Below are 21,925 nucleotides of genomic sequence, written 5' to 3' on the forward strand. Positions count from 1 at the left end.
GCATATGCTACCATGCCCGGCTAATTTTTATATTTTTAGTAGAAGTGGGGTTTCGCCATGTTGGCCAGGCTGGTCTTGAGCTGCTGGGCTCAAGTGATCCACCCGCCTTGGCCTCCCAAAGTGCTGGGATTACAGGCGTGAGCCACTGCTCCCAGCTGGAAGTCTCCATGGAAGAACTGACATCATGGGAAGGAACCAGCCCCAGGAAGGAACCAGCCCCAGGAAGGACTGAGGAAGCATATCAGATATCCTGGATAAGGTTTGGTGCATCAGAACAGAAAAGAAGGCCATTATGATCAGAGCTTAGTCAGGGATGAGGCGAGACATCGGAGCCAGATCCTGTGAGGCTTGTGGAGCAGGGGAAGGAGTTTGGATGGTGTTTTAATGCAGTAAGTAGTCACTGGGGAGATCTCAGTGAAAAAGTGATGGGCTCTGATTTTCCCAATCATAGTCTGCAGTAACCACATGGATTTCTAGAGACATTCCTTCTGCGGCTTTCCTCCCCAAACTCCACTGGTGCTCATGTTGACTCATCTATCATTTTCACTTCCTTTCTGGCAGAGTAGCTGAGCTGAGCAAACAACAGAGCAGATGGACAATAGTCTGGCCTCTGCATGAAGCCCAGTTCACAGGAAATACAGGGGGCAGAGGAACATGTTAAGTGGCACCACAGGGATCCTGAAAGTGGGGAAATCCACAGGACAGGTGACCCCTTTCCTTCAACAAGTAAAGAGCATCAAAATAAAGGAAGGTGGCCATTGTAGAGGAGACTTAAGAAAATACCTGCATAAGCAGAGGATGATTTCGAACAAACCAGCTCACAAAAGACACCTGTGAGACAATGACGGGAAATGTAATACAGGCAGGGTAGTGCATGACATTAAAGAATTCTTGTTAATTTAGATGAGTATGATAATGTTATTGTAGTGATTTTTTTTTAAAACCTTATCTACTAGAGATACAAGCTAAAGTATTTATGGGTGAAATGACCTGATGTCTGGCCAGGTATGGTGGCTCATGCCTGTAATCCCAGCACTTTGGGAGGCTGAGGCGGGCGGGGATTGCCTGAGGCCAGGAGTTCGAGACCAGTTTGGCCAATATGACGACCCCGTCTCTACTAAAAATACAAAAAATTAGCCGGGCACGGTAGCGCATGCTGGAATTCCAGCTACTTGGGAGGCTGAGGCAGGAGAATCATTCGAACCCTCGAGGTGGATGTTGCAATGAGCCAAGCACGTGCCACTGCACTCCAGCGTGGGTGACGGAGCGAGACTCTGTCTCAAAAAAAAAAAAAAAAAAAAAAAAAAAAAAAAAAGACCTGATGTCTGGGGTTTACTCTAAAACATTCTATCAGAAACAAAGAAGGTCACAAGGCTGGGTGAATAGATGAAATGGGAATGGGAAATAGTGGTTGTTGGAGCTGATGGGTGACTCAGTCTCCTCTCTGCTTTTGAGTATGTTTGCAAATTTCCATAATAAGGTTTTTTTAATGAGTAAGGCTGTCAAGAAAAGTCACATGTCCCACTTTCTGGGAGCAGTAACACGGCCATTGCAGCTCACATTTTCCTTTTCTCCCATTTCAGCATGGCGAGGACAACATCCTTGCGGCCTCCAGCTGGCCGTCGACCACAGCTACTGCCTGCTCTGCGCTACTGAGCCACTCGGTCTGGAGCCCCCAGGACAGCACCTGCCTCCTGAGGTTGTCCTGGCTCAGCTGTGCACAGCGATGGTGGAGAACTGGACTCCACAGGCTCACAACCTTCCTGTCAGGTTTCAGGGCCCAGCATCCTTCATCCTGGGCCTGGCAGCCCTTAATAATGGCTGAGGGTTGGGGGACCCCATAGAGTGACACCACAGCGTACCGGGCCAGCAGCACTCCAGTGCCCGTGGACTATGACCACCTATCGGGCCATCCCCAGCGATGGTGTGGACCTGGCAGCCAGCTGTGGCGCCAGGGCGGGCGATGTCCTCCCTGGGCCACACACAGGGGACTACGTTCCCTTGGGATTCTGGGCCCAGAATGGCAGCATGTCCCAGCCTCTTGGCGAGAGCCCGGCCACCGCCACCGCCACCGCCAGCACCCGCCCCAGCCCCACCACTCCCTTAATGCCCAAGATGGGCGTGCGCGCAAGGGTGGCCGACTGGCCGCCCAAGCGGGAGGCCCTGAGAGAGCACAGCAACCCAAGCCCCTCCCAGGACACAGATAGCACAAAGGCCACCAAGATGGCCCATTCCATGAGGAGCATACAGAACGGACAGCCCCCCACCAGCACCCCGGCTTCCTCAGGGTCCAAAGCCTTCTACCGACTCTCCAGGAGAAGGTCCAAAGACGTGGAGTTCCAGGACGGGTGGCCCCGGTCCCCCGGCAGGGCCTTCCTCCCCCTTCGGCACCGCAGCAGCAGCGAGATCACCCTCAGCGAGTGTGACGCGGAGGACGCGGGGGAGCCGCGGGGGACCCGGCACACGGGGGCGCTGCCCCTTTTCCGCGAGTATGGGAGCACCTCGTCCATCGACGTGCAGGGCATGCCCGAGCAGAGCTTCTTCGACATCCTGAACGAGTTCCGCAGCGAGCAGCCCGACGCCCGGGGCTGCCAGGCCCTCACCGAGCTCTTCCGGGCAGATCCTGGCCCACACCTCATGGGGGGCGGCGGCGGAGCCAAGGGGGACTCCCACAACGGGCAGCCCGCCAAGGACAGCCTCCTGCCGCTGCAGCCCACAAAGGAGAAGGAGAAGGCCCGGAAGAAACCTGCGCGGGGCCTCGGCGGCGGGGACACGGTGGACTCGTCCATCTTTCGGAAGCTAAGGAGCAGCAAACCCGAGGGGGAGGCTGGGCGTTCCCCGGGGGAGGCCGACGAGGGCCGGAGCCCCCCGGAAGCCAGCAGGCCGTGGGTGTGTCAGAAGAGCTTCGCCCACTTCGACGTGCAGAGCATGCTGTTCGACCTCAACGAGGCGGCCGCCAACAGGGTGTCGGTGTCGCAGCGGCGGAACACCACCACGGGTGCTTCGGCGGCTTCCGCCGCCTCGGCCATGGCCTCCCTCACGGCCTCTCGGGCCCACAGCCTCGGAGGCCTGGACCCGGCCTTCACCAGCACGGAGGACCTAAACTGCAAGGAGAACTTGGAGCAGGACCTCGGCGATGACAACAGCAACGACCTGCTGCTCAGCTGCCCGCACTTCCGCAATGAGATCGGGGGCGAGTGTGAGCGCAACGTGAGCTTCTCCCGGGCTTCCGTGGGCTCCCCGAGCATTGGCGAGGGCCACCTGGCAGAGCCCGCCCTGAGCGCCTACCGCACCAACGCCAGCATCTCGGTGCTGGAAGTGCCCAAGGAGCAGCAGCGGACGCAGAGTCGGCCCCGGCAGTACAGCATCGAGCATGTGGACCTGGGCGCCCGCTACTACCAGGATTACTTCGTGGGCAAAGGTAACGGATGGCGTGTGGGTGGGAAGGTTGGGTGGGCCGAGGCTTGTCTCCGAGACCCCCACTAGTCATTCATTCACTCTGTGCCAGGCCCTGCTCTGGCGCTGAGGATGTGGCAGGAACAGAGACCTCCCTTGTGGAGGGCTGTGAGGATCCGGTGAGCAGAGCCACCCGGGCCTCAGCCCTGTGTCTGACACAGCCGCACTCCATAAACCTTGAGCTACAGGATACAGCTCTGCATTTACTCAGCACATATGGGCTTGGGGACAGCTCAGTGCCAGGCACTCTCTAGAGCCTGGGGAGGTAGTATCAACCAGCTTAAAACAAATATTCTGTCTTCTTAGCACTTTTAATGTTTTCATGGGTAACGCGAACAATAGAACAGGATAAATACAAAAAATACACAAGGGATTATAGGGTGCTAAATGCAGTGGAAAAGAGTAAAGCGGGGAAGAAGGAAATGGAGTGTCAGAGGGTGGGGGCAGATCTCAGTGGGGGATGGTCAGAGAGGGCCTCCGAGGCAGGTGCGGTTTGAGTACCAAGCTGAAGTCACCATGTGCAAATTGCAGACAGTGTTCCCAGAACAGAGCAGCGAATACAAAAGTCTTGGAACTGCCAGGCGCGGTGGCTCAAGCCTGTCATCCCAGCACTTTGGGAGGCTGAGGCAGGCGGATCACTTGAGGTCAGGAGTTCAAGACCAGCTTGGCCAACATGGTGAAACCGCATCTCTACTAAAAATACAAAAAAATTAGTCGGGCGTGGTGACGTGTGGCTGTAATCCCAGCTACTTGGGAGGCTGAGGTAGGAGAATCGCTTGAACCCAGGAGGCAGATGTTGCGGTGGGCCGAGATCATGCCACTGCACTCCAGCCTGGGTGACAGAGTGAGACTCTGTCTCCAAAAAAAAAAAAAAAAAAATTCAGAATTGCTTGTAACTGCTAGTAACAGGCTTAAACAATATAGAAGGGACTCTCCTGTGAAAAAATCCAGAGTTCAGCAGCCCAGGGCTGGTATGGTCAGTCTTCAGCATCACTAGAACGTCAGCCTTAGTGCATGGCATGATCCCCCACTGCCCCACACCAAGATGGCTGCTGGAGTGCCAGCCATCACATCTGTGTTTCCAGGCAGAGAAAAAGAGGAAAGGGTAAGGACAAAAAGGCAGACCTCTTGTCAAGTCAACCCCCTTATGCCTTTATGCCTAGTGTTTCATTATTGGAATGCTAAGCATGTGGGAGTTATAGCCTACTGCTCAAGGACATTGCCAGGGTCTGAATTTTTACTCATGGAAAAATTCAAAAAATTGCAGCCTCCAGCATAAATGCATTAAAGAGCTTTCTCAGAAGCCCGGTCCAGCGACTTCCACTTATTGGCCACACCTGTGTGCAAAAGAGGCTGAGAAACGTAGGTTTTTAGCTAAACAAAGTTTTTATTTTCCAAGAATAGAGGGTTTTTCTTAAAAAAAAAAAAAAGAAAGAAAGAAAGAAAAAAGGAGAAGAAGTACTAGCAGCTAGTACTCCACAGCAACTAGGTTTTTTTTGTTGTTTTTTTTTTTTCTTTTTTCTTTTTTTTTTTTTGAGGCAGTCTCGCTCTGTCGCCTTGCCCAGGCTGGAGTGCAGTGGCGTGATCTCAGCTCACTGCAGCCTCTGCCTCCTGGGTTCACGCGATTCTCCTGCCTCAGCTTCCTGAGTAGCTGGGATTACAGGCGCTCGCTATCATGCCCAGCTAATTTTTGTAGTTTTAGTAGAGACAGGGTTTCTCCATGTTGGCCAGGCTGGTCTCGAACTCCTGACCTCAGGTGATCCACCCACCTCGGCCTCCCAAAGTGTTGGGATTACAGGCGTGAGCGACCGCGCCCGGCTCACAGCAACTAGTTTTTAAAAATATTTAAAGTAATTTCCTTATCAAACATAACAAATGTCAGTTAAGTCATCCCACAGGACACTGGAGCTCCAACTTGGAGTCAGACAGCCCTCGGTTTGGGGTATCTGTTCCATAGCTGATCCACGTGATACGTTTTACCCTTCAGACTGCGTGACGAAGATGATTATATCAATATCACATGCACAAACAAAATGACACAGAGATTGAAAAGAAAGGGATAAAAAAGAAGTTCCAGGCCCGGCACGGTGGCTCACCCTTGTAATCCCAGCACTTTGGGAGGCTGAGGTGCGTGGATAACAAGGTCAGGAGATCGAGACCATCCTGGCTAACACGGTGAAACCCCGTCTCTACTAAAAATAAAAAAAATTAGCTGGGCGTGGTGGTGGGCGCCTGTAGTCCCAGCTACTCGGGAGGCTGAGGCAGAAGAATGGCGTGAACCCGGGAGGCGGAGCTTGCAGCCACTGCGCTCCAGCCTGGGCAACAAAGCGAGACTCCATCTCAAAAAAAAAAAAAAAAAAGAAGTTCCAGACAGTTGCTTACAAGGAAAAAGCCAATGAGGCAATGTCAGTATCACATGAAATAGATTTAAAGGCTGAAAGCACCTTTTAGAGGAATTAGAAAGGCCATTTCATGTTTCTTAAAGTTCGCCAAGAAATCCTGGTAGTTGTGAACCTTTGTATACCTGGCAACTTGGTTTAGGGGTACACAGATTTAAAAAATGGATCAGGCTGGCTGAGTGCATTGGCTCACGCCTGTAATCCCAGCACTTTGGGAGGCCCGAGGCGGGCAGATCACCTGAGGTCAGGAGTTCAAGACCAGCCTGGCCAGCATGGTGAGACCCTGTCTCCACTAAAAAATACAAAAATTAACTGGGCGTGGTGGCAGGTGCCTGTAATCCCAGCTACTTGGGAGGCTGAGGCAGGAGAATCGCTTGAAGCTGGGAGGCAGAGGTTGCAGTGAGCCTAGATTGCACCATCTCAATCCAGCCTGGGCGACAGAGTGAGACTCTGTCCCCTCAACCAAAACAAACAAACAAAAACGCTATGGGGAGAAGTGGAAAAATTCACAACCATAGCGGGAGAAGTGCACAGATTATCTCTCTGAAGTTGACAGAATCTAGTAGCTGAAAAATAAGGATTTAGAGGATTTAGATAACCTAATGAAAACTTGATTTTTACACTGTATATGTATTAACTTTATACCTAACCAACAAAGAACACATTCTTTTCAACCTACATGTACAAATACGTACATGAAAGGAATGTGGATCAAATAAAGATCAAATACGATTATATATTAAAATACTTAGTTCTTTGTTAGGCTGGTAGGAAGTACTCATCATGGAGCTTTAAAAAAAAAAAAAAAGCCATTTTCTTTTTAAAAATTTCTTTGTAGCCCTGAAAGCTGTTAAAGAAAAAAATACTCTGGCCAAGCCCAAGGGCTCCCTGAAAGTGTAATTCCAGCACTTTCGGAGGCGGAGGTAGGATCATTACTTGCCCCCAGGAGTTAGAGACTAGCCTGGGCAACATAATGAGACCTCAAAAAAAGGTTAAAAATTTAGCCAGGTGTGGTGCATGTCTGTAGTCCCAACTGTTGTGGAGACTGAGATGGGAGGATCACTTCAGCCCTAGAGGCAGAGGTTGCAGTGAGCCATGATTGCACCACTGCACTCCAGCCTGAGTGACAGAGCAATACCCTGTCTCAAAAAACAAAAACTCTTCAATAATATTTGTTAAAGCACAGTAAAGAATTTATTCAGAACCATCACAGTAGGCATAGGGACCACTGCAGCGGAGTCTGGCAGTCGGGAAGAGAGATTGGGCTGAACTCTGAATACAGCGTAGTCAAGTGGGAATTTATAGCCAAGAAGCAGGATGGGGGTCAGTGCATGGAAGAAATTACTAAGAAGAAATGTCAGAGGTAAGGAGGATTCTGGCTAAACCAACCTAATCTTGCTGATGACACGCCAGGATGATCAGACATCACCTTTGGATGGTGGAAGATGAAGAGCTTGATCAGATGTTGAAGATGTCCAGATACTGAGGATAAGGCTGGGGGGCAGGGTTCTTGCTAAACTGACTTAGCGCAGGGTTCTTTGTTAAAACTGGATTTTACAAGGAGGTACACAGATGGGCCTAGGAGAAGATTCCAAAGCCTGACTAAAGTTTGGCCAAGCAAAGAATCTTTGTCAAAGCTAGTAAATAAATTAGTCATTGGTCAGTGTTTATTGAGTGCCTACTATATGCTAGGATTTGCAAGGAGCTAGATATGTATTGATGGGAAAAGCAACAACCCCTGTAGCTGCTTCAGGAATAAGCTGGTATCTGTGATCTGTAGAGTACAATGTTTATTCCATTCTCTGATCAGCTGGAGATTGTTGAACCCCCTGCAGATGCTATTCTGATCGGGGGCATTAATTAACACACAGTATTTTGCCCTTAGATTAGCCTTTGATTTGCCAAGAGCATCTCATGAGAACAAGAACTATCAGTTAAACATTCAGTGTACCAGTACAATTTCCGGTGGTGGGTACATGCTAACTTTGTGGACTTGGATCAAGACAGACCACTGGCGGATACCCACACAAGCATGAGATACTTGGGTTATACATCGGGAAGAACTATTTGCCTGGAAGGGTTATAAGATAGCAGCATGTTTTAGAAAAAAAGAGGAGGCAGCTGTCAGGTAGAGGAGGGAGCAGGAGGCGTGCCCCATGACTGGCTAAAGCCTCTGTTACCCTAAGGGAAAAAAGAGCAGTGTTGGCCGGGCACGGTGGCTCAGGCCTGTAATCCCAGCACTTTGGGAGGCCAAGGCGGGCAGATCACAAGGTCAGGAGATCGAGACCATCATGGCTAACACGGTGAAACCTCGTCTCTACCAAAATTATAAAAAATTAGCCGGGCGTGGTGGCGGGTGCCTGTAGTCCCAGCTACTCGGGAGGCTGAGGCAGGAGAATGGTGTGAACCCGGGAGGCGGATCTTGCAGTGAGCCGAGACCGCACCACTGCCCTCCAGCCTGGGCAACAGTCTCAAAAAAAAAAAAAAAAAAGCAGTGTTGAAGTTACCTAGGTAAAGAAACATGGTGAGATAAAGGCGATGCCTAGGGGCCCCTATCGTGGTCCCTGACAGGTGCCAACGACTGGGGCTGGTCGTTTCCAACACTCATCATGTGCGTACTATGTGCCTGGCATGGTGCTGAAGGCTGGGTCCACCTTTAACTTTACTTTATGGCTGAAAATGCTATCTAGCGACTTGGCTGGGGCCAGACATCTATTAAGGGGCAGAGCCCAGTTGTGAGGAGGCTCTCTAGACTAGAATCTTACTTAACAGTTTCACAAGGGCTAATCAGCAGTTAAACCAAGTGAACCATTTGCAAACACGGGATTAATCACAGTGATGCTGGGTTGATGGCATGCCATGCGCTGTACTAAGCGTTTCATATTTGTAGCTTCATTTTGCCTTCACATCAGCTCTCTGAATTGTGGGTGGCATCAAGGTCCCGTTTTTTCAGATGAGAGCGCTGAGGCTTAGAAAAGTTCTGTGGCTTGGCAGAGGTGGTACAGTAAGGTGGGCTTTTGCCTCTTACAGTTTCTCCACTGGGGGTGTCTGTGACGAGGCATGAGGTTTGCGTGACCAGCATCCCACAGATTGCACAGAACCCTGCCTGGTCACCCTATCTGCAGGCCTGCTGGGCATCAGGGCCCCTACTTCCCAGACAGCTGAGCCTGAACTCGCCTGCTGTTCCTTCTTAGAACATGCCAATTACTTCGGTGTGGATGAGAAGCTGGGGCCAGTGGCTGTGAGCATTAAGCGGGAGAAGCTGGAAGACCACAAGGAGCACGGACCTCAGTACCAGTACAGGATCATCTTCCGGACCCGTGAGGTAGGTCCCATCACTCTCGTTCTTATTAAAGAAATCATAGCCACTCGCATCTCGAGCCAGGTTCTGGGGGCAAACGCTTCCCCGGCTTCATCTCATGGAATCCTCTCAACAACCCCAGGAGAGCAATCCTGTTAGTCTCTCCATCTCACAGAGAAGGAAACTAAGACTCAGAATTTAAATGACTTCTGGCCAGGCACAGTAACTGACTGACGTCTGTAATCCCAGCACTTTGGGAAGCTTGGCGGGTGGCTCACTTGAGGTCAGGAGTTCAAGACCAGCCTGACCAACATGGCGAAACCCCATCTCTACCAAAAAAACAAATTAGCCGGGCATGGTGGCACGCGCCTGTAATCCCAGCGCTTTGGGAAGCTTGGCGGGTGGCTCACTTGAGGTCAGGAGTTCAAGACCAGCCTGACCAACATGGCGAAACCCCATCTCTACCAAAAATACAAATTAGCCAGGTGTGGTGGCACGTGCCTGTAATCCCAGCTATTGGGGAGACTGAGCCAGGTGAATTGCTTGAACCTGCGAGGCAGAGGCTGCAGTGAGCTGAGATTATGCCACTGCACTCCAGCCTGCCAGCCTGGGTGACAGAGTGAGACTCTGTCTCAAAAAAAAAGAGAAATTAAATGATTTCTATAGGATCAGTGAATCAGTGGCCAGACCAAGATTTCAGTCCAGGGTGTCTTGACTTCAGAGCCCAACATTACAAAACCTGTTTGCAAGAGATTAACTCTAATAAGCATAAGAAATAAGAGGGAAGGTAAGGGATCATTTTAGGATCATGAGGTGTCCTACATAATGGAAAGAATTAAGGCAACAAGCCTCAGGCAGGACAGGAACTGGGGACTCTCAGCCACAGGCCCTGCTGTTATGCCAATCAGCTCAAGGTACTCCCAGTGTGTCACTTTCCATTCTGAGTAGAGAAGCCCATGGTCCTGGCTGGAGGCCTTCCCCTGGATTAAATGTCAGCTGTGGCTAGTGGGGAAGGCCTGTTGGGGCACCCATGCTCTATTAGGACTCTAAATTGTAAGTGACAGAAATCTATTTCTAACTTGCTTAAGTCAGAAATAGCATTCATTGGTTCGTGTAACTGCAAATCTAGGAGTAGGGCAAGCTTCAGGCATAGCTGGACTTAGAGACTCAAATGCAGTCGCCAGAACTCTGCTTCTTTAGCTCTCTGCTTGGCTCTGCTTTTTGCATCACGAATGTCATTTTCTTCTGCCACTAACAAGCTCTCACCATGTCATGGGAAAATGGAGATGGGCTACTCAAATCTACATCTTTGCACCTTCTCATCCAAAAGGCTCAGACTGGCCAGGCGCGGTGGCTCACGCCTGTAATCCCAGCACTTTGGGAGGCCGAGGCAGGCAGATCACCTGAGGTCAGGAGTTCAAGACCAGCCTGGCCAACATGGTAAAACCCCGTCTCTACTAAAAATACAAAAATTAGCTGGGCATGATGGCAGGCGCCTGTAATCCCAGCTACTCAGGAGGCTGAGACAGGAGAATTGCTTGAACCCGGGAGGTGGAGGTTGCAGTGAGCTGAGATCGCGCCATTGTACTCCAGCCTAGGTGACAAACGCAAAACTCCATCTCAAAAAAAAAAAAAAAAAAAAAAAAAAAGGCTTACACTGATTTATCTGGGAAGAACTCTGGCTCTGCTTTAGATCACAAGCCCAAGTCCTAAGCCAGTCGCTGTGATCAGGGGTGGTAGAGGAAACTGCCAGGTCTAGCATGTGTTACCCACCCTGGGTCCAGGGGCAGGGCCAGGCACTGTGATTGACAGTTCGACCAGAGCTCCCTGGAGGAGGAGGCAGAGCAGATCTTCAGCAAAAAGAGGGGACCCAGGCAAGCAGAAATGACAGAGAGGTCCAGAGGACCCAAATAAGGAAGACCTTTCAGAAAAGGAGCATTCGCCAGCTAGGCAGGCCCTCCAAAATAGGTCTCCCTCAGCCTGCATCGCCCCAGCCCCTTGGGCCTGGCCTTTGCCCAGACGTGGAAGCCTAGCAGGCTGAGGCTGCCAAGGACTTTGATTGTGGGGCCAGCCAAGTCCTGGGCCTCATCCAGGCTGGCAGATGCAGCTCGGAGTGCCCTGGCCCCCATCCCCTGACCAAGACCTTCCCACTGAGTTGGGGGAATGGGATGGCGCGGAGGTTTTGTAGTAGCCAGGAAGAGGCAGCCCTAAAACCATGTGCGCCAAACCACAGGTGGTCACCAGCCTCCGTCTCCCCAGCCCTCTCCTCCCTCTACCCACCTTTCTGGCCAGATGAGCACCAGAGCAGAATGAGAGGTGACAGCTCACACTGCATCTGGCTGTTTTAGGACATATGGGCAACTGCTGGGTGAAATGACGCCTACAGTCATATACTTATAAATAGGCCGGGTGCAGCGGCTCACACCTGTAATCCCAGCACTTTGGGAGGCCAAGGCAGGTGGGTCCCTTGAGCCCTGGAGTTCGAGACCAGCCTGGCCAATATGGTAAAATCCTGTCTCTACTAAAAACACAAAAATTAGCTGAGTATGTTAGCGCACACTTGTAGTCTTAGCTGCTCGGGAGGCTGAGGCATGAGAATCTCTTGAACCCAGGAGGTAGAGGTTGTAGTGAGCCGAGATCGTACCACTGCACTCCAGCCTGGGTGACAGAGTGAGACTCGGTCTCAAAAATATATACATACACATGTATATATATAAAATATTTATTATGAAGGCTATTATTACTGCAAATCTCCTTTATACTGTGTGTCAGGCAATATTCTATACCTTTTATATCTATTAACTCACTTAAATATCATCACGATTCTAGGATGATGACACTGTTGTCCTTATTTACAGATGACAGAACAGGCACAGAGAGGTTAAGAGACTTGCCCAAAGCACCCTCCAGGAAGTGGCAGGGCAGGGTGCCTGCCTGTGTTCTGGCCACCGCACTCGGCTGCTTCTGGGGTTTGACTAAATCAGCTTAGACTGCACACTGGACCCACTCATGAGTCAGGAGCTCAACCAACTCAGTGCTAGCGTTTGTGTTTTTGTTCATAATGAAAATATTATAGGCCGGGCGTGGAGGCTCACATCTGTAATCCCAGCACTTTGGGAGGCTGAGGCGGGTGGATCACCCGAGGTCAGGAGTTCGAGACCAGACTGGCCAACATGGCGAAACCCTGTCTCTACTACAAATACAAAAAAAAAAAAATTAGCTAGGCATGGTAGCAGGTGCCTGTAATCCCAGCTTCTCAGGAGGCTGAGGCAGGAGAATCGCTTGAACCTGAGAGGTGGAGGTTGCAGTGAGCCAAGATCAGTCCATTGCACTCCAGGCTGGGTGACACAGTGAGACTCTGTCTCAAAAAAAAAAAAAGAAAATACAATATATAGGCAGGCATGGTGGCTTACACCTGTAATCCCAGCATTTTGGGGTGGGAGGTTAAGACGGAAGGATGGCTTGAAGCCTGGAGTTCAAGACCAGCCTAGGCACCATAGTGAGACCCATGTCTCTAAAAAATAAAAAATACCAGACTATATAGCATTAGGAGAAATACCTAATGTAAATGACAAGTTAATGGGTGCAGCAAACCAACATGGCACATGTAATACCTATGGAACAAACCTGCACGTTGTGCGCATGTACCCTAGAACCTAAAGTATAATATTTAAAAAAAAAAAATACCAGACTATGTCACACATACTGAGAGTCATGAGACTTTAGTGCATGGATACTGGGTTATATAATTTTTTGCTGTGATTTCCTGTTCACTAAGTTTGAAACTGGCTTGATGCCATTCCCGGTGTGTACCTGCACCCGTCCACTTCCCACCCCCAGCACCTACAGAACTAGCCGTGGGGGACTCTGATCCATCCCTGATGACAGCATGGGGACCCTTTGAGTCTCATAGCCACAGGCCTGGGATCCATCCATTCCACAGACATTTGCTCAGTGTTCCCCCGTCCCAACTCTATGCTGGGCGTGGAGGGTACCGTAGCAAACAAGGCAGCAAAGATGCTCGTGAGACTGGGTCTTTGAGGGGGAGACAGCAGGACACAGAACACCTTAGCAAATTACGCTGTAGGTGCTTCCCATGGTGACAAGGTGGGGAACAAAGCAAGGAGGAATGATGAGTGTGACAGGTGCTTAGAATTTTTTTTTTTTTTTTTTTTTTTTTTTTGAGATGGAGTCCAGCTTTGTTCCCCAGGCTGGAGTGCAGTGGCGCAATCTCTGCTTACTGCAAGCTCCGCCTCCCAGGTTCACGCCATTCTCCTGCCTCAGCCTCCCAAGTAGCTGGGACTACAGGCGCCCACTACCACGCCTGGCTAATTTTTTGTATTTTTAGTAGATACGGGGTTTCACTGTGTTAGCCAGGATGGTCTCGATCTCCTGACCTCGTGATCCGCCCACCTCAGCCTCCCAAAGTGCTGGGATTACAGGCATGAGCCACCGCGCCCGGCCCAGGTGCTTAGATTTTTAACAGGAAGGTCAAGGGAGGCATCACTGGGAAGGTAACATTGGAGTAAACCTAAAGGAAGGGAGAGGGAGCTGTGTGGACAACTGAAAGAAGAGCATTCCAGGCAGAGCGAACAGCCAGTGCAGAGGTCCTGAGGCAGAGCCATGCTCCCTGGGTTAGAGACCTCCTGTGAGTCCTAGTTTGACCACTCAGCAGTTCTAGAACCTTGAGCACATGGCTGCTTTCCTCTCGGAGCCTCAGTTTCCCCCTTGGAAATTCTCAGCTTACAGAACTGTGTTGTGGGCTCGGTGAGGTTGCACGTATCAAGCAGGCAGTGCTGGGCCTGACACTTGACGGGAAGTGTTTATGATCGGCACCACTGTTGCAGCTGATGTTCTTTCCTGGGAGGTCAGAGCCCCATGCTGGGAAGCATGGGTTGAGCTCACGGATGGGGTTCTGTCCTTCTCATATCTACACACACATGCCTTGGGGTCCTGTAAACCAGGGCATAGGGGCCAGAGCGAGAGGTCTGGGCTGCCTTCCAAGCCAGCCGGCCTGCCCCAGATGGCCGCCCCCGGCCGCCAAGCAGACAGTCTTGAGTGGACCCGCATCTCCCAACAGATGGGATATGAGCATTGGCAGTGCCAGGCTCCCCACTGAGGCAGGAACAGACTTGGAGCTGGGCTTTGGCACCGCTCGTCCAAACCCCAGAGAGCCTGGACAGGACGAGCGCCAGGCCAGGGCTGCCCTGTCTCAAGTCCCTTCTCTGGCACTGTCTCATCCAGGACACTGGGGAGGGAGTGGGGACGGCAGCCAGGCAGGAACTGTATGGCTCCCCCGGGCCCAGTGGTTCTCATTGGCCTAGAACATGTGAGTTTTTGACAGGCTTTAGTTCTGATAGGGTTAGAGATTTGGATTTTTATTTTATTGGTTTTTCTTTTTTATTCAAAATGTACCAAACACTCATTGTTAAGAACTTAGACAATACATACGTTTGCAAAGTAGAAAAAGGGAAGTTTCATTAAGTGAAGAAAGCAAGTGTGACCCTGTTTTTGTTCAATAGGTACATCTGATTGTGTGTGTGTCTGTGTGTGTTTGCTTATTTATTTTTGAGACAGAGTCTCACTCTGTCCCCCGGGCTGAAGTTCAATGGTGTAGTCATGGCTCACTGCAGCCTCGAATTCCTGGACTCAAGCGATCCTCCTGCCTCAGCCTCCCAAGTAGCTGAGACCACAGGCATGCACCACCATGCCTGGCTAATAATTTTGTTTTATTTTTAGAGACAGAATCTCACCCTGTTGCCCAGGCTGGTCTTGAACTCCTGGGCTCAGGTGACCCTCCTCCTTTGGCCTCCCAAAATGCCGAGATTACAGTCATGAGCCACTGCGCCTGGCCATGTGTATGTTTAAACGAACAGTCTCCAAAGCGTATTGTTAAGTGGGGGGAAAAGCAAAAAATGTAGCTTCCTGCTTAAGGTTAAAAAAATTTAAAACTCAGCTAGGTGCAGTGGCTCACACCTGTAATACCAGCACTTTGGGAGGCTGAGGCGGGAAGATTGCTTGAGCCCAGGAGTTTGAGACCAACCTGGACAACATAGCGAGACCCCCATCTCTATTAAAAATAAATTAATTGCCAGGCGTGGTAGCTCACGCCTATAATCCCAGCACTTTGGGAGGCCTATGCAGGTGGATCACCTGAGGTCAGGGGTTCGAGACCAGCCTGGTCAACATGGCAAAACTCCGTCTCTACTAAAAATACAAAAATTAGCTGGGCATGGTGGCACACACCTGTAATCCCAGCTACCCAGGTGGCTGAGGCAGGAGAATCACCTGAACCCAGGAGGCAGAGGTTGCAGTGAGCCAAGATCACACCATTGCATTCCAGCCTGGGCAACAAGAGTGAAACTCTGTCTCCAAAAACAAAATAAATAAGAAAGAAACAAAATGTTTAAAACTATTAACTATGCATGTGGCTTTGTACATAAACATTTAACACACATCTACAGATAATAATGGTTAACACACATTGAGCTCTCTCTCTATGCCCAAGATACAGCGCTAAGCATTATAGATGGATCTTTTTGAATCCTTTCAATGCCTTGAGGCAGGCATTTTTATCCCCATTTTATCAGTGAGGAAATAGGGAAATTAAGTGACTTGCCCAGAGTCACACAGCTAGGGAGGAGCTAAGCTAGAATTCGAACCCAGGCAGACCACCTCCCAAGTAACCTCCTAGGAAATGTTCTTGAAGGGTACACCCACCGCCCAGCACAGAGTCAAGCGGGGAGTGCATCTGAGTCAGGAGTGAGTGGGGATAACCTGTACCAGCTGGAACTCCTTGCTCGTGTGGCACTGTGTGCCTTTCACAGCTCACTTGATTTGTTGCCCTCGACGAGCTGATGCCAGATGTTTTCAGGCTCTGAGCAGAGGAGGGCTGTGATCTGACTCAGGCAGCTGTAGAAAAATGGACTGGGACAGGGCAGAGGCAGGGAGACCTGGAGGAGGCTGCTGTCCAGGTGGGAGGTGATGGTGGGGTGACCAGGTGGAGAGTGAGGTGGCCACTCATGACCTGCCAGTGTCCCACTTACTGTCCCCAGTGCAGAAGGAGCTTTTCAAGTAGTGCGCGCCGATGGGGTGGTCAGAACCAAAATGTGACTGTAAGCCACCGGTCTCCAGGGAGGAAGAAGGAAGATTTCTGGTCCGTGTTGTCCCTCGTTCCCAGCAGAGGGCACTGTGGGACAGTGTCAATAGGATATAAAAACACTGATCCTGTTGGTGCCTTAACTGAAACCCACAACCCCAGGGCCACCCAGATTGACAGGGCAAAGCCCCTAACATCATTGCTTTTCATGATCCGTTTCGACACCACCCTGCTTGTGATAAGAGAGATTTGTTTGTTTGTTAATTACTGGGGCCGAAGTGGGATCATTCTAATCCTTCCACACATGCCTCTCGCCCAGGTGCTATTTGGCAAGGGTGGACTGAGTGCTTAGAGGCGAAGTCATGACATGTTATTTTTGTCACCTCCTGTGTTTGTCGACTTAGGCAAGCATGTTTTTGCAGTTAATACTTATTCTCCTTAGTCTTTTTGTTGTTGTTGTTGTTGAGATGGAGTCTCACTCTGTCGCCTAGGCTGGAGTGCAGTGGCACAATCTCGGCTCACTGCAACCTCCGCCTCCTGGGTTCAAGTGATTCTCCTGCCTCAGCCTCCCGAGTAACTGGGATTAGAGGCATAAGCCATCATGCCCGGCTAATTTTTCTATTTTAGTAGAGACGGGGTTTCACCATGTTGGCCAGGCTGGTCTCGAACTCCTTTCCTCAGGTGATCCGCCCGCCTCGACCTCTCAAAGTGCTGGGATTAGAGGTGTGAGCCACCGCACCTGGCCTCCTCCTTAGTCTTTAAACCACAGCCCCAAGTGTACTTTGGGTGCTTGTAACAAGCCCCTTGGGGAGGGACTTTTCTTTGTGCATTCTTGGTGTGGTGCTGGTCCAGTGCATGGCATGACCTGGTGGCCAGCAGCATGCTGTGGCTACAAGCATGAGCTGGTATTAATGAGGATGTGGAGCAGCAGGGGCTCTCAGACAGGGCTGGTGGGGTGTAAATTGGTACAACCACTTGGAAAACTATTTGGCAGTTCAGTAAAATTGAAGATTAGCATGCCTGGTGATTTGGCAATTTCTATCCTAGGTATAAACCCAAAAGAAAACGTGTTCATGTGCACTGAGGTGCTTCTGTGAGGGTTCCTAACAGCACTATTCACAGTTGGCAAATACTGGAAGCAGTTCTGGTGCTCATCAACAGTGAAAAGGAGTAAAACGTCGGCCTCTCGCAACAGCATAGCTGCATCTCACATATGTAGCATTCAGAGAAAGGAGCCAGATAACAAAAGAATACAAACTGCCTGACTGGGCGCAGTGGCTCACACCTGTAATCCTGGCACTTCAGGAGGATCACTTGAGCCTAGAAGTTGCAGACCAGCCTGGGCAACATAGTGGAACTCTGTCTCTACAAAAAATATACAAAATTAGGCAGGCATGGTGGCACATGCCTATAGTCCCAGCTACTCAGGAGGCTGAGACAGGGGATCTCTTGTGCCCAGGAGGTCGAGGCTGCAGTGAATTGTGATTGTGCCACTCCATTCCAGCCTGGGCAACAGAGTTAGACCCTGTCTTCAAAAGAAAAAAGGAATAAAAAAATACAGACTGCCTGAAGTTCAAAAATAGACAGAAATAAATAAATGATGGTGTTGAAAGTCAGGATAGAGTTAATTTTGGGGAAAAAGAAAGGGGTATAAATGGGCTGTGGGTGCTGGAAATATATTTCTTGATTTGGATAGTGATTACCCAGGTATTTGCTTTATGATGCTTTCTTTGGCCTCACATCTATGTGTTATGTACTTTTTTTTCTAGACGGAGTTTCACTCTTGTTGCCCAGGCTGGAGTGCAATGGCATAATCTCAGCTCATTGCAACCTCCGCCTCCTGGGTTCAAGCGATTCTCCTGCCTCAGCCTCCCAAATAGCTAGGATTACAGGCATGCGCCATCACGCCCGGCTAAGTTTTGTATTTTTAGTAGAGACGGGGTTTCACCCATGTTGGTCAGGCTGGTCTCAAACTCCTGACCTCAGGTGATCTGCCCGCCTCGCCTCTCAAAGTGCTGGGATTACAGGTGCGAGCCACTGTGCCTGGCCTATATACTTTATATATTTGGATTATACCTCACCATACACATATCAAATATATATATCTCAAAACAAACCACGAGCTTTGGAGAAGTCAGGACTGGGTTGGAATCTTGGTTGCCATTTTGTTGGCTGTGGTGACCTTGGATAAGGCATGTAACCTCTTGGAACTTCAATTTCCTTCTCTGTAAATCAGAGATAAAACCTCCCTTGAACAGACCTATACATACAGTTATTACTATAGTACCTGGAGCACAGTGCAGTGAACTGCACCTTCATAAATGTGACTTGTTATTAAGGTATATAAGTTAGATATTTCTTTGGCTGCAAAGCGGTAGAAAACCTGACTACCAATAGCTAAAACAAAAGAAGGTTATTTTAATCATCTAATAAGTCTGGACGTAGGCAGCTGCAAGGATTAACTTCTGTGACTTTTTGTTGTCTCTTTCCTCATGATTGCAATCTGGCTGCCACAGCTCCAGACATTTCATTCTGATTCCACTGCCCATCACACAAAGAAATGGGCAGGTGGAAAGGGGCTTTTCTTTTCTTTTTTTTTTTTTTTTTTTTTTTGATACAGTCTTGCTCTGTCACCCAGGCTGGGGTGCAATGGCACAATCTTGGCTCACTGCAACCTCTGCCTCCCAGGTTCAAGCAATTCTCCTGCTGCAGCCTCCTGAGTAGCTGGGATTACAGGCATGCACTACCAGGCCCAGCTAATTTTTGTATTTTTAATGGAGACAGTGTTTTGCCATGTTGGCCAGGCTGGTCTCAAACTCCTGGCCTCAAGTGGTCCGCCCACCTCAGCCTCCTAAAGGGGGCTTTCCTTTTGTTAAAGGGAAATCTGCTCCAGAAGTCCTCACCAAGCACAATTCTCCTCATATCTCATTGCCTGGAATTGGTCACATGATTGTCTATAGGAAAAACTTGGGAAGCAACATCTGGGGAATGGGAATAAGATGGCTGTGATTGGCTTTAACTAAAGGTTTTCATCCCTGACTGCACATCAGAAGCACCTGAGAAGGATTAAAAATATGCCATGTATACAAACATGCATGTCTGGCCCCATCCCAGACCAACCAAATTAGAATTACCGGTGGTGACTTGTCTTGTCTTGTCCTTTTCTCTTCTCTTCTCTTCTCTTCTTTCATTCCCTCCCTCCTTTCTTTTCTTTTCTTCTCTTCTCTTCTCTTTTCTTTTCTTCTTTTCTTTTCTTTTCTCTGACTGAGTCTTGCTCTGTCGCCCAGACTGGAGTGTGGTGGCGCGATCTTGGCTCACTGCAACCTCTGCCTCCTGGGTTCAAGTGATTCTTCTGCCTCAGCCTTCCAAGTAGCTGGGATTACAGGTGCATGCCACCATGCGTGGCTAATTTTTATATTTTTAGTAGAGATGGGGTTTCACCATGCTGGCCAGGGTGGTCTCGAACTCCTGACCTCAAGTGATCCACCCACCTTGGCCTCCCCAAAGTGCTGGGATTACAGGTGTGAGCCACCCACGCCTGGCCTTTTTCTTTTAATGAAACTGGTCTGAAACCAGTGCCACAGTTCAAGATCCAAGATGAAGCCAGTATTCAAGGCAGGTAGGTGTTTTACTTGAGCATTTACAGTAATGTGTACATAATACAGTGTTACTGTAATAATGACAAGAGCCCACCTCCTAGTAGGACCTGTTTTCTTCATTATACTCCCTACTGCCTTACATAATTCATCTCCCCCATTCCAGTGTCAACTCCACAAGGACAAGGGTCTTTGTTCATTGCACCTAGAATAGGACTCAGTGCCTCAGAGGAGGCACTCAGCCAGTATATGTTGAACAAATGAAGGTAGTTTACATTATTGTCTCATTTAATCCTCCCAACACCCCTTCAAGGTTATGATACCATCCTGTACCCATTTCACAAAAGAGCAAGCTGAGGCTCAGAGATATGAAGTCACTTGGTCAAGACCACACAGCCAGGAGGCAGCAGATTCAAGTTCTGGCTCAGACTTAGGGCTTTCTGACCTTAGAGCACAAACTTCCAATCATTACACGTCTCTTTCAAAACAAGGTACCTCTCATATGCTCTCATCCCTTTTTAGGTCTCGAGAGCCCCCTAACCTTCCCTTCTCTCCCTTGAGTAGCTCATCACCCTGCGGGGCTCCATCCTGGAAGATGCTACGCCCACAGCCACCAAGCATGGGACCGGGCGGGGCCTGCCCTTGAAGGATGCCCTGGAATACGTCATCCCCGAGCTCAACATCCACTGCCTGCGGCTGGCCCTCAGCACCCCCAAGGTGACGGAGCAACTGCTGAAGCTCGATGAGCAAGGGGTGAGTCAGGGGCTGGAGGTGGGGGTGCTGCTGGAGCAGTACCTTGCAACCCCACTCCTGGTAGCTTTTTCTATCTTGGTCACTTTCTTTTTTCTTTGCAAGTAACAGAAACCCACTTAAGCTGGTTTCGGCAAAAGGAGGGATTCGAATCAAATTCTAGTGGTGCCAAGAGCAGGAATGTAACTGGGTCTCCTAAAGGAGGGAGATCGTCTGGGGGTGAGATAGCTGCTAGGTCCCCATGTGTGCATGCGTATATGTGTCTGTAGTGGGGGGTTAGTGTGTCTTTCCTCCCCGCTCCGCATGCTGGCTCCCTCTGCTTCTCTCGCCTCTCCCACAGCTCCCAGTCTGTTAGAATTACAGCCACATGCAGACCCCAGCAAGCTGACCCTGGTCACAGGAGAGCCATCGATTGGGCTATGCATAGGTCAGGTGGCTGTCCGTGGCCCAGTCACCAGTGACCAGGGGGATCCGGGATACCTAAAGCAAACATGGTTATTGGGAGCCCACTCCCTAAAGAAGGTATTGACTATAAGCCTTGAGCCCTCCAGATTTTGCTTTTGCAGAATCTCAGCCCATCCCAGTCCACCTACTGTGGGAAGCCGGCCAAGGCAACAGTCTCTTTCATGCAAGCGTGGCATCACCAGCCATCCTCCACCCGCCATAGCGAGAAGAGGCGGCCTGGGCACCTCGTTGTGCTTCTCTGGAGTGGAAGGGAGGGGGAGGGACAACTGGGACATGCCGCCATGCCCCAACACTGTTTTCCCCACTGTCTGGCTGTGGCTCTGGGTTCCCGAGTGGTCCCAGCAGCTCCCAGGGCCGAAGGCCTCAGACATACCCCTTGCTCCCTTCCCTCTGCCATCTCTGCCTGGCCTGCCTCCACAAAGCCACTCTTGCCTCCGCAGCTCTGCCGGAAGCACAAGGTGGGCATCCTCTATTGCAAGGCTGGCCAGAGCTCTGAGGAGGAGATGTACAACAATGAGGAGGCTGGCCCCGCCTTTGAGGAGTTCCTTTCCCTCATCGGCGAGAAGGTCTGCCTGAAGGGCTTCACCAAGTACGCTGCCCAGCTGGATGTCAAGAGTAAGTAGGGGGCCAGTTAGATCACAGTGAGCCACCACTGCACTCCTACTCAACGGGCAAAGCTTAAAAGGCCTGGGGATGCCAAGGTGGGGACGTGGAGCAGCGGGAGCTCTCAGACTTCACTTGTAGGAGCACAAATAAGTGCAGCCACTTTATTTTTTCGTGTTGTTGTACTTGTTGTTGTTGTTGTTTTTGAGACAGAGTCTCACTCTGTGGCCCAGGCTGGAGTTCAGTGGCATGATTC

The 21,925-nt window shown here is 50.2% G+C and overlaps 1 protein-coding gene across 8 annotated transcripts in view; it reads left to right on the top strand.

Annotated features, from left to right (window-relative positions):
- Nucleotides 1–21,925, top strand: part of SIPA1L3 (signal induced proliferation associated 1 like 3) — a 299,853-nt gene that overhangs the window by 171,508 nt on the left and 106,420 nt on the right. For all 8 annotated transcript variants that reach the window (XM_054540313.2, XM_024237020.3, XM_063720074.1 and 5 more), the window contains 4 exons: nt 1,584–3,421; nt 9,050–9,180; nt 20,416–20,604; nt 21,507–21,681. In XM_054540313.2, the coding sequence (XP_054396288.2) occupies nt 1,894–3,421; nt 9,050–9,180; nt 20,416–20,604; nt 21,507–21,681 (2,023 nt within the window). In that variant the 5' untranslated portion in view covers nt 1,584–1,893. The remainder of the gene's footprint in view (nt 1–1,583; nt 3,422–9,049; nt 9,181–20,415; nt 20,605–21,506; nt 21,682–21,925) is intronic.

The sequence above is a fragment of the Pongo abelii genome, chromosome 20, assembly GCF_028885655.2.
Source record: "Pongo abelii isolate AG06213 chromosome 20, NHGRI_mPonAbe1-v2.0_pri, whole genome shotgun sequence".
Classification (NCBI taxonomy): Eukaryota; Metazoa; Chordata; class Mammalia; order Primates; family Hominidae; genus Pongo; species Pongo abelii.